This window comes from Artemia sp. Qi Xiang Cuo, chromosome 2, assembly GCF_049724085.1.
Source record: "Artemia sp. Qi Xiang Cuo chromosome 2, ASM4972408v1, whole genome shotgun sequence".
NCBI lineage: Eukaryota > Metazoa > Arthropoda > Branchiopoda > Anostraca > Artemiidae > Artemia > Artemia sp. Qi Xiang Cuo.
The window spans coordinates 84244531-84261589 of record NC_142795.1 but is presented as its reverse complement, the minus strand read 5'-3'; the positions used below and the strand labels follow the sequence as shown (position 1 = coordinate 84261589).

At 34.4% G+C, this 17059-nt stretch overlaps 1 protein-coding gene and 1 long non-coding RNA gene across 3 annotated transcripts in view; one reads left to right on the top strand and one right to left on the bottom strand.

The window, feature by feature from the left end:
* The window catches only part of Grip84 (Gamma-tubulin ring protein 84), a 94162-nt gene that overhangs the window by 48535 nt on the left and 28568 nt on the right, over window positions 1-17059 (bottom strand). For both annotated transcript variants that reach the window (XM_089103626.1, XM_089103631.1), the window contains exon 2: window positions 9412-9610. In XM_089103626.1, coding sequence (XP_088959752.1) covers window positions 9412-9610 — 199 coding nt within the window. The remainder of the gene's footprint in view (window positions 1-9411; window positions 9611-17059) is intronic.
* The window catches only part of LOC148955716 (uncharacterized), a 63150-nt gene continuing 50743 nt past the window's right edge, over window positions 4653-17059 (top strand). Inside the window, exon 1 of the long non-coding RNA XR_016143209.1 lies at window positions 4653-4675. This is a non-coding gene — a long non-coding RNA (uncharacterized LOC148955716). The remainder of the gene's footprint in view (window positions 4676-17059) is intronic.

Below are 17059 nucleotides of genomic sequence, written 5' to 3'. Positions count from 1 at the left end.
TATTTAAATAATTCTAATCATACTAAATTAACTAACAGAGTGCTTATTAATATGACCCTCAGTCCCTCAAACCCTTCCTTTGTTCACTAAAGATTTGCTTCTTTCATCAATCCTTCATGAAAAAGGCAATGAAAGGGCAACAGGAGGTAATATTCCATAATTCATTTTTTTTAGTAAACAGACTACTTATTTGAATAATTCTAATCATACTAAATTAACTAACAGAGTACTTATTAATATGACCCTCAGCCCCTCAAACCCTTCCTTTGTTCACTAACGATTTGCTTCTTTCATCAATCCTTCATGAAATTAAATAAAAAACAAGTTTTTTTTTAACTGAAAGTAAGGAACGACGTTAAAACTTAAAACGAACAGAAATTATTCCGTATATGAAAGGGACTGTCCCCTCCTCAACGCCTCGCTCTTTAGGCTAAAGTTTTTTATTGTTTAAAAAATAAGAGTTGTGAGAAAGTCGGATATGCTGGATAAAATTGACAAAATCTAAGTGTCAGAGTGAATAAATTTTTTTATCTAGTAAATTTTTTTATAGAGTACAATTGTACTCTATGCTTGCTCAGAGACACGATGCGGCTTTCCCACTGGTACTTTATGGCGCGTTATCGACACAATCTAGTTTATTGCATGTATGAAATCAGTATTTTTTATGCAGTGGAACGATAAACATATAAGTCATATCTTTAAAAAAAGTGAAGATGAAGCATTTTAATAAAGTGTGTTCACATGACAATGTTATTGTAGCATTGAATGCCGACAAGGAGAAGTATTTAAACTATGAAACAAGTACAAGTGGTAGCACTATTGGAAATGTATGCATGCGTTGCCATGACAGTAAGGAATTAAATTTCTTTGGAGTACCGAAAAAATTCAACTCTTATGTTGGTGGATATGCAAGATTAAGATCTCCAGAGATGATTACACTCAAAGAGAATGCCAACATAAAAATAATCGTTGATGATAGAGGACAACTCCTTGATACTGTTGCAGGTAACACATTACCTGCTGATAGATCCTATCGTAAGCTTTCGGGTATTAGCATTCAACGGAAGATCAAAAAAAGAAAGGCCTACTCTTCTGCTAATATCATAAACCATATCTTGTCTACGTGCCGAAACTGTTACCTGTGTAAAAATAATGCGATAATAGATAGTGAAATTGCCAGAAAAATAAAAAGGGCAATTGCGGAAAATATCACTATGGCATATAAAGATGAATCGATGAAAAACAAAGTACCAGCAAACGTTACTGCCATTGATCAAACAGTAAATGAACCAAATAACACCAAAGATGAAAAGCATATTGAGCCTGTCGATGACACACCAGTAAAAATTGTGTATAACTCAAAATGGAATAATGATTATTTTACTGATTACGAACTAAGAGAAGACAATAACTACAATATCAAGAGAGAACATGGTGAACTATTTTATGGAACATATTCAAAATGTCCAAATTGTTCAATGATATTAATAATGTATCATAATATATTTTTGTGCTAATATTCTACATAGCATTATTTCATTAAAAATATATTAAGCATTACATTGTTATGTGTTCATTAATTTTAGAGTATGCTAGCAAATCAAATGTTTGGAATGTATTCTAAAACATCAAGGATGTGAGAAAAAGAATTTGTATACATCTATTGTAAGGCGTATGGGATTACATTGATAGTTTCTAGGTATCAGAATGAATAAATTCTTTATTAACATCAGTTGTTGGATATGTCATTATGAACAGCAAGATTAAAATTGAATAAAATTGACAGAAATAAGCAGAATAAAATTGACAAAATGTAAATATCAGAGTGAATAAATACTTTATCAACATCCTTTATCGGATATGTCGGATAAAATTGACATAATCTAAGTATCACAGTGATTAAAATCTAAGTATCGGAGTGACTAAATTCCACATCAACATCCGTTTCTCGGATACATGGGATAAAATTGACAAAATCTAAGTATCAGTGTGAATAAATGCTTTATCAACATCATTTGTCGGGTATATCGGATAAAATTGACAAAATCTAAGTATCCGATTGATTAAAGTCTATATCAACATCCTTTTCTCGGATACATGGGATAAAATTGACAAAATCTAAGTGTCAGAGTGAATAATTTTTTTATCAACATCTATTGTCACATGTAACGAATATAATTGACAAAATCTAAATAACATAGTGAATAAATGCTTTATCAACATCCTTTATCGGATATGTCGGATAAAATTGACAAAATCTAAGTATCAGAGTGATTAAATTCTATATCAGCATCCTTTATTGATAAAAGATGTTGATAAAAAAAAAATTATTCACTCTGATACTTAGATTTTGTCAAATTTATTCCAAGTATCCAAGCAAGTGATATTGATTTAGAACTTAATCACTCTAGTACTTAGATTTTATCCAAGATATCCAACAAGGGATGCTGATAAAGCATTTGATCACTCTGATACTTAGATTTTGTCAATTATATCTAGCATATCCGACAAAGGATGCTGATATAGAATTTAAACAATCTGATATTAAGATTTTGTCAATTATATTCGTTGTATCTGACAAAAGATGTTGATAAAAAAATTATTCACTCTAGAACGTAGCTTTTTTCAATTTTATCCCATATATTATAAAAATGGATTTTGATACAGAATTTAATCAATCTGATACTTAGATTTTTTAAAATTTATCCGATATACCCAACACATGATGTTGATAAAGCATTTATTCAATTTGATACTTAGATTTTGTCAATTATATTTGATGTATCTGACAAAAGGTGTTGATAAAAAATTTTATTTACTCTGACACTTAGATTTTGTCAATTTTATCCAGCATATCCGACAAAGGATGCTGATATAGCATTTATTCACTTTGATACTTAGATTTTGTTAACTATATTCGTTGTATCTGACAAAAGATGTTAATAAAAAAAAAATTATTCACTCTGACGCTTAGCTTTTGTCAATTTTATCCCATGTATTCAAGAAATGGATGTTGATATAGAATTTAATCAATCTGATACTTAGATTTTGTCAATTTTATCCGATATACCCGACAAATAATGTTGATAAAGCATTTATTCACTCTGATACTTAGATTTTTAAATTTTATCCCATGTATCCGAGAAATGGATGTTGATGGAATTTAAATGGAATTTAATCACTCTCATACTTAGATTTTAATCACTCTGATACTTAGATTTTGTCAATTTTATCCGACATATCCGATAAAGGATGTTGATAAAGTATTTATTCACTCGGATATTTACATTTCGTCAATTTTATTCGATGTATCTGACAAAGGATGTTGATGGAAGCGAATTCAATCAGATAAAGAATGTTAATAAAGAATTTGTTCAATTTTTTTCATAATTTCCTGAATTAAATTTCTGTATTGTGTATCCAAGAAGTGAATTCAAGAAAGAGTTTGTTACTTACTTACAATTTTTTCATAATGACATCCAACAACTGATGTTAATAAAGAATTTATTCATTCTGATACCTAGATATTGTCAATGTTATCCCATGTGTCTGACAATAGATGTATGCAAATTCCTTTTCCTACATCTTAGATGTTTTAATAGACATTCTAAACCGTTTGATATGCTAGCTTAATCTAAAAATAATGAACACATAACAATGTAATCCATGATATATTTTTAATAAAATAATGCCATGTAAAATAGAAATACAAAAATATATAATGATACATTATAAATATCAATGATCTACTTTTGGTCGTTTTGAATCTGTTCCATAAAATAGTTCACCATGTTCTTTGTTGATATTGTAGCTATATTCTTCTCTTAGTTCGTAATCAGTAGAATAATCATTATTCCATTTTGAGTAATACACAATTTTTACTGGTGTGTCATCGACAGGCTCAATATGCTTTTCGTCTTTGGTATTATTTGGTTCATTGACTGTTTGATCAATGGCAGTAACGTTTGCTGGTACTTTGTTTTTCATCGATTCATCTTTATATTCCATAGTGATATTTTCTGCCAATGCCCTTTTTATTTTTCTGGCAATTTCACTGTCTATTATCACATTATTTTTACACAGGTAACAGTTTCGGCACGTAGACAAGATATGGTTTATGGTATTAGTAGAAGAGTAGGCCTTTCTTTTTTTGATCTTCCGTTGAATGCTAATACCCGAAAGCTGACGATATGATGTATCAATAGGTAATGTGTTACCTGCAACAGTAGCAAGGAGTTGTCCTCTATCATCAGCGATTATTTTTATGTTCGCATTCTCTTTGAGTGCAATCATCTCTGGAGATCTCAATCTTGCATATCCACCAACAAAAGAGGTGAATTTTTTCGGTACTCCAAAGAAATTTAATTCCTTACTGTCATGACAATGCATGCAAACATTTCCAATAGTGCTACCATTTGTACTTGCTTCATAGTTTAAATACTTCTCCTTGTCGGCATCCAATGCTACAATAACATTTTCATGTGAACACACTTTATTAAAATGCTTCATCTTGACTTTTTTTAAAGATATGACTTATGTGTTTATCGTTCCACTGCGTAAAAATACTGATTTAATACATGCAATAAACTAGATAGTGTCGATAACCCACCATAAAGTACCAGTGGGAAAGCCGCATCGTGTCTCTGAGCAAGCATAGAGTACAATTGTTAGAGCCGTAAGCATATTTTATGTCATTTTAAGATACGTAAAAAAAAAGTTGACTAATTTCGAAGTCAAAAAAAATTTTTTAGTCCAGTAAAAATAAGTGCTACTACAAACATTATTTTTCTAATAGCAAAGGTCATGACTAACATGTCTATACCATTCTCATTTTGAGTTTGGAAAATATAAATGTGATTTTTTTTGTTTCAAGTGTTTCATCTCATTCGAAGACATGTAAAAAAAAGTTGAAAAAATATATCATGTTAAAAAAATAATAAAAAAAGTTAAAAGAAACTTAAAAAAAATAAAAAAAGTGGGGGGTGGGGGCCAAAAAGTTGGATGGGAGGGGGCGCCCTTTAAGTATGGGGATAGGGGACCTTTTGGGGGTCGAGATCTCTGGTAGTGAGAGTTATTGGTGCGTGTGATCCATGATGGTTCGTACTCACATACACCTTACTACTTGATTTGCAATGATTTCTAAGGTTTGTTCTGAATTTCATTATTAAAATTCTTTTCTTGCCATCTACATCTTTCTTAGTATCAACTTTTTAGTATACTATAACGTTAGACTCCATTTTAAACTGACAACACTGTTCAAACGCCACTTGTGTATTGTACAGAACACATCGAAGAAGTACAGCTATGTCAAGTCATAAGACCATTTTATCATTGTTAACCATTTTCATAGATTGATATTGTTCCAAATTTATAATAAATAAGCTATGAGTTAACAACCCCAAGGGGTTACATTAACTGATAATCAGTTTAACCCTTTTTTCTCCACCTTCATACGATCCAATTCGCAAGTACTATCTAGCTCTGTTTTTTTCCCTATTATTTCAATTAATATCGTTCGTATAGTCCAATTCGCAAATGCTATACCCTTCTTTTTACAATTAGAGTTAGCTTTTAAGCAAAATGATGTAAAACCATATGCCAATCAATCAATTCTGAGTTTAACATCCTATTCTTTAATTAGCAGCGACACATTCCTGACAAACTAGTCTTGACTAAAGGCAATTGTCCAAAAAATCAGAAACCAGTCTGATAGCACATGCTTCAAAGAAATGGAACAGTTGATAATGCATGGGTGATAGACAGCTTTTGGTACGAAATCATTCCTAAATACGCAATTTGACAATTTCTAGTTTTTGCTTAAAAAAAACAACAAAAAACACACGTTATGATGAAAGTGCCTCAAAAACCAGTCTGCTTGCATTATACAATCTCAATTATACTTTGAAAACGTGTTTGATCACTTTATAGGTATATAATATAAAAAAATTGGTCGCTTTTTGCAATGTGCACGTCAAACTGCACTGTATATTCATGCCTCAGGTGTAAGTTTTCTTGTAAGTTTTCAATCAATAGTACTCTCACTACTAACGTGGCAATGCAAGGGCAACAGAAGTGGAAAAAAAATGAAGTAATATTCCATAATTAATTTTTTTTAATAAATGAAGTACTTATTTAAATAATTATTTAATTAATACTTACTTAAATCAATGGAGTACATGTATAAATAACATTCAAATAAATTAAATTTAAATAATACTTATTTAACTAATTTAAATAAAGCCTACTTATCAGGTATAACATAAAGGAAAAATCATTATTAAAGCTTTCCAATCTTGTGGATACATTTCCTGCTCATTAAAGGGCTAGAGAGACGTGCCGTTTTCTTTCACTGTTTAAAGAGCGTACATATGCAAATATAAAGGTGACTTTTTAAAAGAAAAGATAAACGTATTCTTATCAATTTATTTTATATTTCTGAATATGGACAGTCAGTGAAGGCAATTTGCTTTCCAAGATGTCAAGAAGAATTTTAAGTAAACTTTTAAGGATCTCCATAAATCTTTTATTGAAAACGTAGCTGTAAAATCTGTCAAACTTAAAAGTTAGCTAAAAAAAACTCAAATCTGGCGCAAAATACACCAGTATTGGATAAATACACCGGGTTTTAGCTTGAAAACACTACGTCTGTAAGTCCTTAAGGTTTGGGATTAAGGCCCTCTTATATTTCACACACATTTCAATTGATAATCTAAAAATGAATATCTGGCCAACACTTTATTTCCCTTGCCTTAATCTTTCCCCAAATTTCCCTTCTCTCAAGTTTGAATATGACCCCTGTTTTAACTCAATTTGAACCTATAAATTTTAGTGCAAAATCTGATAATTTTAAATTAGGCACAGCATTATCTGCCGACCAAATCGCAAAATATGGGGCCATATCTGCCCCCCCCCCAATATTCAAAATACCCCAAGCAAAGTGGAAAATATTTTTGAGGTGGACGGATATACTCATAGTCTCAGACCCCATGATGCAGGCAATTAGTCCTTTTCTACAATTTCTAAAATCATGTTTTTATTACGAAGACCATGAAACAAATACTACTACTGCCAACAACTCACCGCAGCACCAAGCTGTCTGAGGAAAATACAGCTGCGCACGCTCCTTCTCCATCGCAATCTATTCAAAGCCTCCCTCTTTACACCTTCCCAGAATCTCATATTTCACTTAAATCTTTCCAAACGAGATCCTTCCACCCCAGCCGAAGACGACCTGCTTTTTGTTTAGCCCTAGACAGTTGGACAAAAATGGAAATTTTTGGCAATCTGTCATCCTTCATCCGCAGAATGTGCCCTAGCCATATCAACCTTCTTCTCATTATAGCCCTAGAAAGCAGGATTGAACCACATTTTTCGCACAGCAAGATACGGTCAGTCAGTCGGGTGCCCAAAACAATCCGTTCGCAATTTCTCTGGAATACAATTAGCGGATCTTCCTCCGTTTTTCGAATCACCCAAGTTTCAAAACTATACTTGACCACTGTCATCCTTGTATCGTCCAAAATGATACTCTGTGTTTGCAGACTCCTTTTACGAGTCTTCAAAAATTTTTGGACTGTTAAAAAAACCCTATGCCTTCGCTATTTTATTTTTTAATATATTCACTGTACACACTGATTTTACTAATAATACTACCTAGTTAAGTGAAGATGAAACAAATCGTGCAGAATATAATCCCTCCGTTTTTCGAATCGCCCAAGTATCAGAACAATACTTGACCACTGTCATCACTGTAGCTTTCAAAATCATAATCTTGGTTTGCCAACTCATCTTCCTATTCTTCCAAAATTTTTGAACTGTTAAAAAAACACGATGCCTTTTATATTCCGTAGTATAATATATTCACTGCACCCACTGATTATATGACACACAAAATTCTGACTACCCTCCAACCGATTTTAGTATAGCACAAGGTATTGTACAACTCATGACAAATGCAATACTTTTATCGTTCTCACAGATACAATGTGCTGAAAGACTGTCTATAAGCGTCTACCAAAATTTTTGGACAGTTAAACACACCCTCTGAAGACGCTATTTCGTTTTTTAACATCTTCACTGCACCCACTGATTTTACTTATAATACTACCTATGCAAGTGAAGATGACATAAATCGTGCTGACTATAATCAATGATAATTACAGGAATGTCCTAATTACAACAATAGTAGTTGTATTTTCATAAACATAAGTTGGGAAGAATCTAGGAGGATCTAGGGACTCAGACCCCCACTCCGCACTTGATATCGCTCCTGTTGCAAAAATGTATCCTCAATGCTATAAAAAACTTACTATTCTGCAAATTTTAATTGTTTAATATGATTTTAACACAAAAAGGTTAAAACTACAAATTTAAAACAATACAATGTACATTTTTGTAACTGTTGTTGCTTTTTTTCCTAGGCAGATTTATGAAAACTCGAGTCCTCCTAAAATATTTTCAGTTTTATTGCAAAATAAATACATATATATATATATATATATATATATATATATATATATATATATATATATATATATATATATATATATATATATATATATATATATATATATATCTACATACACTTATGATATATACATATGACTACGTATATAAAGTGACAGAGAATTGTTTCTTAACGGAAGATATTTTTAGGCTAAAACCGAAAATGTCTCAACGCGATTGGACGCGTCAAACGGCTTATTTCCTTTTGGTCAAAATATTGACACTTATTTTTTGATTATTTATGTCCCAAATAAAAGAGAAATAAACAATTCTTTGTTCCTCAACTTTCAGACCTTTTTTCCTTTGAATTTAATTAGAGGGAAAAATATTCAACATCCTCTGGCTGATTGAGTATACGTAATTTTTATTAACTGTGAAGTTGCCAATTAAAATCAATTTACATTAAAAAAAAAAACCTCTGGAAATGGGGATTCCTCAAAGAACCTTCACTACAAAAATAAATTTGGAGTGCTAGGCTCAAACTGGGTTTAAATTTGAAAACATTGTAAAATTGAATTTTTTTCAGTGTTCAGAAAAGTATTCAGAAAAACAAAATCTAAATTCTTTTTCGGAAATTTTGAAACATTAGTCTCTATAGACAAATTGCTCTCTAAGCTTAGACTGCCAAAATGTCCTGTTGTTTTGTTTGTACAAAAGATATGGATGATCAGCCCGGCAGCAGAGACTTTTTCTTTTTAAATCAAATGTATTTGTCATGTTTTCAGACAGTAGGAAAATTCCTTCTAAACAGCGGAAAAAGTGACGTTCAAGACTTAGCAAACCTTTGCTGGATCTTATAGTGTTCCAATGGTAAAACACTTCCCCCCAAGTTACAAAAGCTCCTTACACAGTGTTCCTTACTTGTTTCCCAGACAAAAAAAAAAACAAAAAACATGGAATACATACCAAGAATTTTAAAGGCAACTTCTTCAACATTTGCTTCTGAGGGATAGTTAAGACTATAAAAAGGTCGTTCAGCCATCCTTTGTGAAACTGTTGGCAGCAAATTCCTCTGATCCTGTGAAGTTCCTGATAAGTTCTTGCTCCCAGGTATGGCATTAGCGGTACCTTGCTTGTTTGAGAGATCTTTCAGCTTCTTCTTTAGCTGCAACAGAGGAAATTATTTTGATCAATCGGAGTTCAGAAATCTTGCAGTTCCTTACTCTTTCTTATTGAAAATGAACATTCAATTTCGTAAACCACATTGGCATGCCATCACAAAAAAACAAAAGAGAAGAAAAGCAAGAATGGGGTTTTTATATTGCCAATGAAAATACTGGATGCAACAAAAACGGATATTTCGTGAAGACAACTGCTTCCCTTCTTCAGCAACATTAGAGTCTTAAAAAAATAAGTTCACATTTTCTTAGCGAAAATGGTGACAATTTGGACCAGACAAAGGAGAATAAAATAAATAAAAAGACAAAAACAAACAATATGAACATCAAAATGTGACAAACACCCAAATCATAGGCAGCGCACTAGCGCTGCCTAAGTAAAGAACGATGTGGGCACAATGTGTGTTTTTTTTCTCCATACCTGGGCACTTCCTATCGAAGGAGTTGTCGTAGAAACTTCGAAAAGGGCTCATTGGAGTGGCTAGTGCCCTTTTTAATAGACGAAAAAGATTGGAGGGCAACTAGCCCCCCCACGCCCGTCATTCCCCCAAACACATCCAATCAAAATTTTGAGTTAGCCATTTTGTTCAGCGTAGTTGATTTTCAGATAGAAAATATATTTTTGACGAGAACACTCCCCCACAACCCTCAGGGCAAAAGTTTTAAGTTATGCCCTGAGGGCATATAAGATCAATGTTGACAATGTACAGTTTATTATTTTTTTTTCTTTAAAGCAGGGCACTTCATATAGAAGGGATCGTTGTAGAGACTTCAAAAGGGGCTCATTCAATTAGAAATCGAGAGTTTTAGTGCCTTTTTTAATAGTCGAAAGTGATTGAAGGGCAACAACCCCCCCCCCTCACGACAATCATTCCCCCAAGCACATCCAATCGAAATTTTGAGATAGCCATTTTGTTCAGCGTAGTTGATTTCCAGATAGAAAATGTGTTTTTGAGGAAGACACTCCCCCAAAACCCTCAGGGCAAGGGTTTTAGGTTATGCCCTGGGGGGCATAAAAGGTTTTTATAGAAGTCATTGTCGTAGAAACTTCAAAACAGGCTCATTCGATTGGAAATCCAAAGGGCTAGTACCCTTTTTAAAAGTCGACAGTGATTGGAGGGCAACTAGTCCCCCTCCCCACGCCCATCATTCCCCCAAACACATCCAATCAAAATTGTGAGATAGCAATTTTGTTCAGCGTGGTTGATTTCCAGATAGAAATTATGTTTTTGAGGAGAACACTCCCCAACAACCCTCAGGGCAAGGGTTTTAAGTTATGCCCTGGGGACATAAAAGGTTTTTATTGAAGGCGTTGTCGTAGAAACTTCAATGCAGGCTCATTCGATTGGAAATTCAAAGGGCTAGTGCCCTGTTTAATAGTCAAAAGTGATTGGAGGGCAACTAGCCCCCCCCCCCAACGCCCATCATTACCCCAAACACAGCCAATCAAAATTTTGAGATAGCCATTTTTTTCAGCGTAGTTGATTTCAAGATAAAAATGTGATTTGAGGAGGACACTCCTCCACAACCCTCAGGGAAAGGGTTTTAAGTTATGCCCTGGGGGCAAATAGGGTTTCTATAGAAGGCTTTGTTGTAGAAACTTCAAAAAAGGCTCATTCGATTGGAAATTCAAAGGGCTAGTGCCCTTTTTAATAGTCGAAAGTGATTGGAGGGCAACTAGCCCTCCCCCCACGCCCATCTTTCCCTCAAACACATCCAATCAAAATTGTGAGATAGCCATTTTGTTCAACGTAGTTGATTTCCAGATAGAAAATAGGTTTTTGAGGAGGACACTCCCCACCAACCCTCAGGGCAAGGGTTTTAAATTATGCCCTGGGGGCTTATAACGCTTTTATAGAAGCCGTTGTCGTAGAAACTTCAAAACAGGCTCATTCTATTGGAAATTCAAAGGGCTAGTGTCCTTTTAATAGTCGAAAGTGATTGGAGGGCAAGTAGCCCCCCCCCACACCCATCATTCCCCCCCACACATCCAATCAAAATTTTGAGATAGACATTTTGTCAGCGTAGCTGATTTCAAGATATAAAATATCTTTTTGAGGAGGACACTCCCCCACAACCTCAGGGCAAGGGTTTTAAGTTATGCCCTGGGGGCACATAAGGTTTTTATAGAAGCCGTTGTCATAGAAACTTCAAAACAGGCTCATTCAATTGGAAATTCAAAGGGCGTTTGCCCTTTTTAATAGCCGAAAGTGATTGGAGGACATCTAGCCCCCCCCCCCACGCCCATCATTCCCCCAAACACATCCAATCATAATTGTGAGATAGCTATTTTGTTCAGCGTAGTTGATTTCCAGTTAGAAAATATGGTTTTGAGGAGAACACTCCCCCGCAACCCTCAGGGCAAAGGTTTTAAGTTACACCCTGTGGGCATATAAGGTTTTTTTATAGACGGCGTTGTCGTAGAAACTTCAAAACAGGCTCATTCGATTGGAAATTCAAAGGGCTAGTGTCCTTTTTAAAAGTCGAAAGGGATTGGAGGGCAACTAGCCCCCCCCATGCCCATTATTCCCCAAAACACACCCAATCAAAATTTTGAGATAGCCATTTTGTTCAGCGTAGTTGATTTCCGGATAGAAACTATGTTTTTGAGGAGGACACTCCCCCACAACCCTCGGGGCAAAGTTTTTAAGTTATGCCCTGGGGGCATATAAGGTTTTTATAGAAGGCGTTGTTGTAGAAACTTCAAAACAGGCTCATTCGATTGGGAATCCAAAGGGCTAGTGCCCTTTTTAATAGTTGAAAGTGATTGGAGGGCAACTAGCCCCCCACGCCCATAATTCTCCCAAACATATCCAATCAGAATTTTGATATAGCTATTTTGTGCAGCGTAGGCTAGTTGATTTCCAGATAGAAAATATGTTTTTTAGAAGGCACTCCTTCAGAGGACACTCCCCCACAACCCTCAGGGCAAGGGTTTTAAGTTATGCCCTGGGGGCATATAAGGATTTAATAGAAGGTGTTGTCGTAGAAACTTCAAACAGGCTCATTCGATTGGAAATTCAAAGGGTTAGTTCCCTTCTTAATGGTCGAAAGTGATTGGAGGAGAACTAGCCCCTCCCCACGTCCATCATTACCCCAAACACATCCAATTAAAATTTTTATATGGGCATTTTGTTCAGCGGAGTTGATTTCCAGATAGAAAATATATTTTTGAGGAGGACACTCCCCAAAAACCCTCAGGGCAAGGCTTTTAAGTTATGTCCTGGGGTATATAAGGTTTTTATAGAAGGCGTTGTCATAGAAACTTCAAAAGAGGCTCATTTGATTGGAAATTCAAAGGGCTAGTGCCCTTTTTGATAGTCGAAACTGATTGGAGGGCAACTAGCCCCCCTCCCCAGGTCCATCATTCACCCAAACACATCCAATCAAAATTTTAAGATAGCCGTTTTGTTTAGCGTAGGCTAGTTGATTTCCAGATAGAAAATATGTTTTAGAGAAGGACACTCCCCCACAACCCTCAGGGCAAGGGTTTTAAGTTATGCCCTGGGCGCATATAAGGTTTCTATAGAAGGCGTTGTCGTAGAAACTTCAAAAACGGCTAATTCGATTGGAAATTCAAAGGCTAGTGCCCTTTTTAATACCGGTTGTCAAAAGTGATTAGTAATATTTTTTGTTGTTGTTGTTGTTTAGACCAGGGCACTTCGCATCGAAGGAGTTGTCGCGGGAACTTCGAAAGGGGCTCATTCGATTGAAAATAGAAAGGGCTGATGCCGTTTTTAATAGCCGAAAGTGATTGGAGGGCAACTGATCCCCCTTCCACTCCCACCCTCCCATTTTCCCATTACGTTTAAAAACTAAATGTTGCCTTAAGATTAAATCAAAATGCACTGTGATAATGCTAATTCCCAATAAGGCATCTCAGCAGTACCCCAAGAACGACTGAGGGTATTATGTTCAAACTTTCGAGGATACTTCTGCTCTTAAAGTTTAACCAAATCAAAATAGTGTAAGTGTATCCAATCTATCAAAGAGAGTAAACAAATTTTTTTGCGAATGGTATCAAGTTTTCCATTTCAGGTCAACTAGAGGAGGTATGAAACTAAGTTAAACAGTACTATTTGTGTCCAGATTTTTAAAATGGTGTATGTTGTTAAAAATTACTGAAAATTTTTCTCCAGCATACAAATAGCAGGCTAAACCATAAAATCTTAAAAAACGAAAAGATTCAAAGTTTTATTTTCTTTTTCCCTGAAAAGACTATGTCAATACAAAGCGAACAGAAATTAATTAAAAAAACTTTTTCCACAAATAAGTCTTTCAAAGAAAAGTAAAGAACTCCATTAAGCAAAAATGAGCAAAAATAAAATCAAATAATCTACCAAGCTCGAAACTACCACAAATAAGCATCGAAAAATAAATGAAACCCAAAACGAATAGAAATTACAATAAATAACCGAGTCAAACTTAAAACGAGAAGAAATCAACATAAATTGAGCGCAAAACCCCTATGCGTTCCCAAGGCCAGAACAAAATTTGCACTTTACTGAAAAATACAAATGAATGTGCATTGTCAGTTTAATATACATATACTGATATTTAGTAATCAAAATGTTAAAATTATTTGATTTATTAAAGTTATAAAAGTAAAAACATTTATATTTTTTTCAGTAAAGTGGGCTCAGAGGGGGTTCATTGGACTGGCAATCAAAAGTTTTAGGGCCCTTTTTAAAAGTCAAATGATCGGAGGGCAGCTACTTCGAAAGGGCCTCATTCAATTGGAAATTGCAATGTTTAGTGCCCTTTTTAATAGTCGAAAGTAATTGGAGGGCAACCAGTCCCCCCCCCTCTACCGCATCATTTTCCCAAATACATCTAATCCAAATTTTGAGACAGTCTTTTGTTCAGTGTATTTGAAAGATCCAGTAGTTACTTCTTTCGAGATGACAACTCCCCCACAGCTTTTGTGTATACACAAAAAGGGGCAAAAGGGCATACTTATGAACGACTGGGTATATTAATTTGGAACTTTCAGGAAATGATAAGGGAGATGATCAAAAAGTGAATATTTGCATGCTACCACTAGTACTACAACTACTACTTCTGCTACCACTACTACTACCACACTACTCCATTTACAATATTGAGGGAAATTATGAACTAAATCACAATACGCTATGTGCATGCACATTCTCAAAAGAGAGCATCTCAAGGATTGATTTGGTTATTAAGTTGGAACTTTCAGAGAATGCTAAACGGAGAAAATCATCTGACCAAAAGGCAATATGTGCACACTACTACTGATACTTCTAGCACTGCTACATTTACTACTTCCACTACTACTTCTACTACAACTATTTGTAATAGCAATACATTAATACTGCTGCTGCTAGTTCTACCATTATTACTATTAATACTTCTACAATAAAGACAACTACTATGACTATTTACAACTATGCCTAAGGGTATGAACGTGCAATTTTCAAGGATTTTCTTTGGGAGGGGGGGGGGTAAACTTAATCACAACATACCGTTTGAGGGGGGGGGGTGAACTCAATCACAACACACCGGTTGTATGCAGGTTGTTAAAAGGAATTAACTGCCATATCTTAGGAACAGTTTGGTGTGTGAAGTTGGAACTAACAGGGCTGGTTGTGAGGGATGTTGAACTAACAAAAAGAAAATATTTGCATCCTATTGCTACTGCTTCTACTCATACTACTACTGCTGCTACTTTTATTTCTACTTCTACTACTATTACTGCCACTAAAGTTAAGGTTACTACTATACATTCTACTGCTACTACTACTACTGTTGTTACTAAAACTAAGGGTATTAAGGCGAAAAATTGGAACTGTATGGAGCTGAATCGAGACACACCATGCACACACAGGTTGTAAAGAGGACATATCAAAGATGCTTCAGGAATGGTTCATGGTATTAAGTTTAAACTTTCAGCGTGTGTTGAAGGGGATGCTGAAGAAACCAAAGGTGCTATGTGCATACTGCTACTAATGCTACAGCCTACAACTATTGCTACTACGCAAGCTAAGAGTATTAAGGTGAAGGTGCCAAGGAATATTTAGGCAGATGTTGAACTAAATCAAAAAGTTGTAGTGTCATTAATTAAGATTAAAAAAAGATTGGAGGACAGCCAGTCCTCCTCCAAAGCCCGTTCATTTTTCAAACAAACCCAGTAAGAATTTTTAGACAGTCATTTTGTTCAGCATAGTAGAACAGTCCAGTAACTATGTCTCTAGGGATATTGGGTATGTCAACCCCCCACAATTATGTAATCAGCAAATTGTGCTTTAAAACTAAATCAAAAGTTACTGTGTGCAAGGCTGCCAATAAGACACCTTATCAATATATCAAGAATAGCAAGGGTTATTAAGTTGAAACTACCGGGTAACTACTCATACTACTTCTGCTCTTACAGTTTAAATAAATCAAAAGAGTGTAAATGCATGCACGTTGTCAAAGAGCACGGAAAGATTTTTTTTGGGAATAACACTAAGTTTTATTTTTTAGGTCAACTTGATGAGGTATAACATTAAACAAACAATACTATTTATGTTGGGATTAAACATTGGTGAAAAAGTTTCTCCAACATACAAATTTTTTATATATTTTTATAAGACCCTTAAAAGGGATGGGTCTACAGGCTGAAGGTATTTTGAAGTACCTACCTCTATTCTTTCTCCCTCTAGAGGGTCCTGAAATTTGCCTACATGACAGGTCCATTGAAATTTTAACAAAACAACAGTTTACCTTCATTTTCAATTATCAGTTTCTTTTTCTCTGGCTTTAGTTCTGCAAATACAATTCCTGTTATTTGAGTAGAATTTTAAGCCATATCAATGTTGTTGTTTTTTCAAAATTTAGGAAATGTATTAGCATATCTTTAAAACCTTATAAATTGGGATTGAGCAAAGTTGTGAAGCTGAAGACAATTTTGTTGTGCTTCATTTAAGCAGAAGATCTATTTTGCAAGGTTTCATTTTTATAACACACATATTTTTGAAGGTCATCAAAGGTCAGGACCAGGGTTGCCACCCCTAGTGATTTTCATGTTGCCTAGTAATTTTTTCTAGTTAGTGATTTAGAGTGATTGTTGTTCTAAAACTAGTGATTTTTGAAAATAAAGCCCATAGATTCATGATTCTATTGAATAAATCATACAAGAAGTTAATTAATAAAAAAACAGAAAATACTGATTCACTAAAGTTCCTAATAAGTTCCAGATTAGCATTTCTACAACTATACTGCCTTTGAAACTTCTAATTTCCCATCATATGTCCATATCAGATATAGACCTCAGATTGTTATCATCAAGATAACAGGTGACCCTAGTTAATTGCTAAATTGTAAAAATGTTCATTACTTTCTATTTCACAATATTTGTTCAGGTCGAATTTTGTCTTCATATTTATGGGGGATTTTCTCTATAATCTATCAATTCTAAAATAGATTTTCTT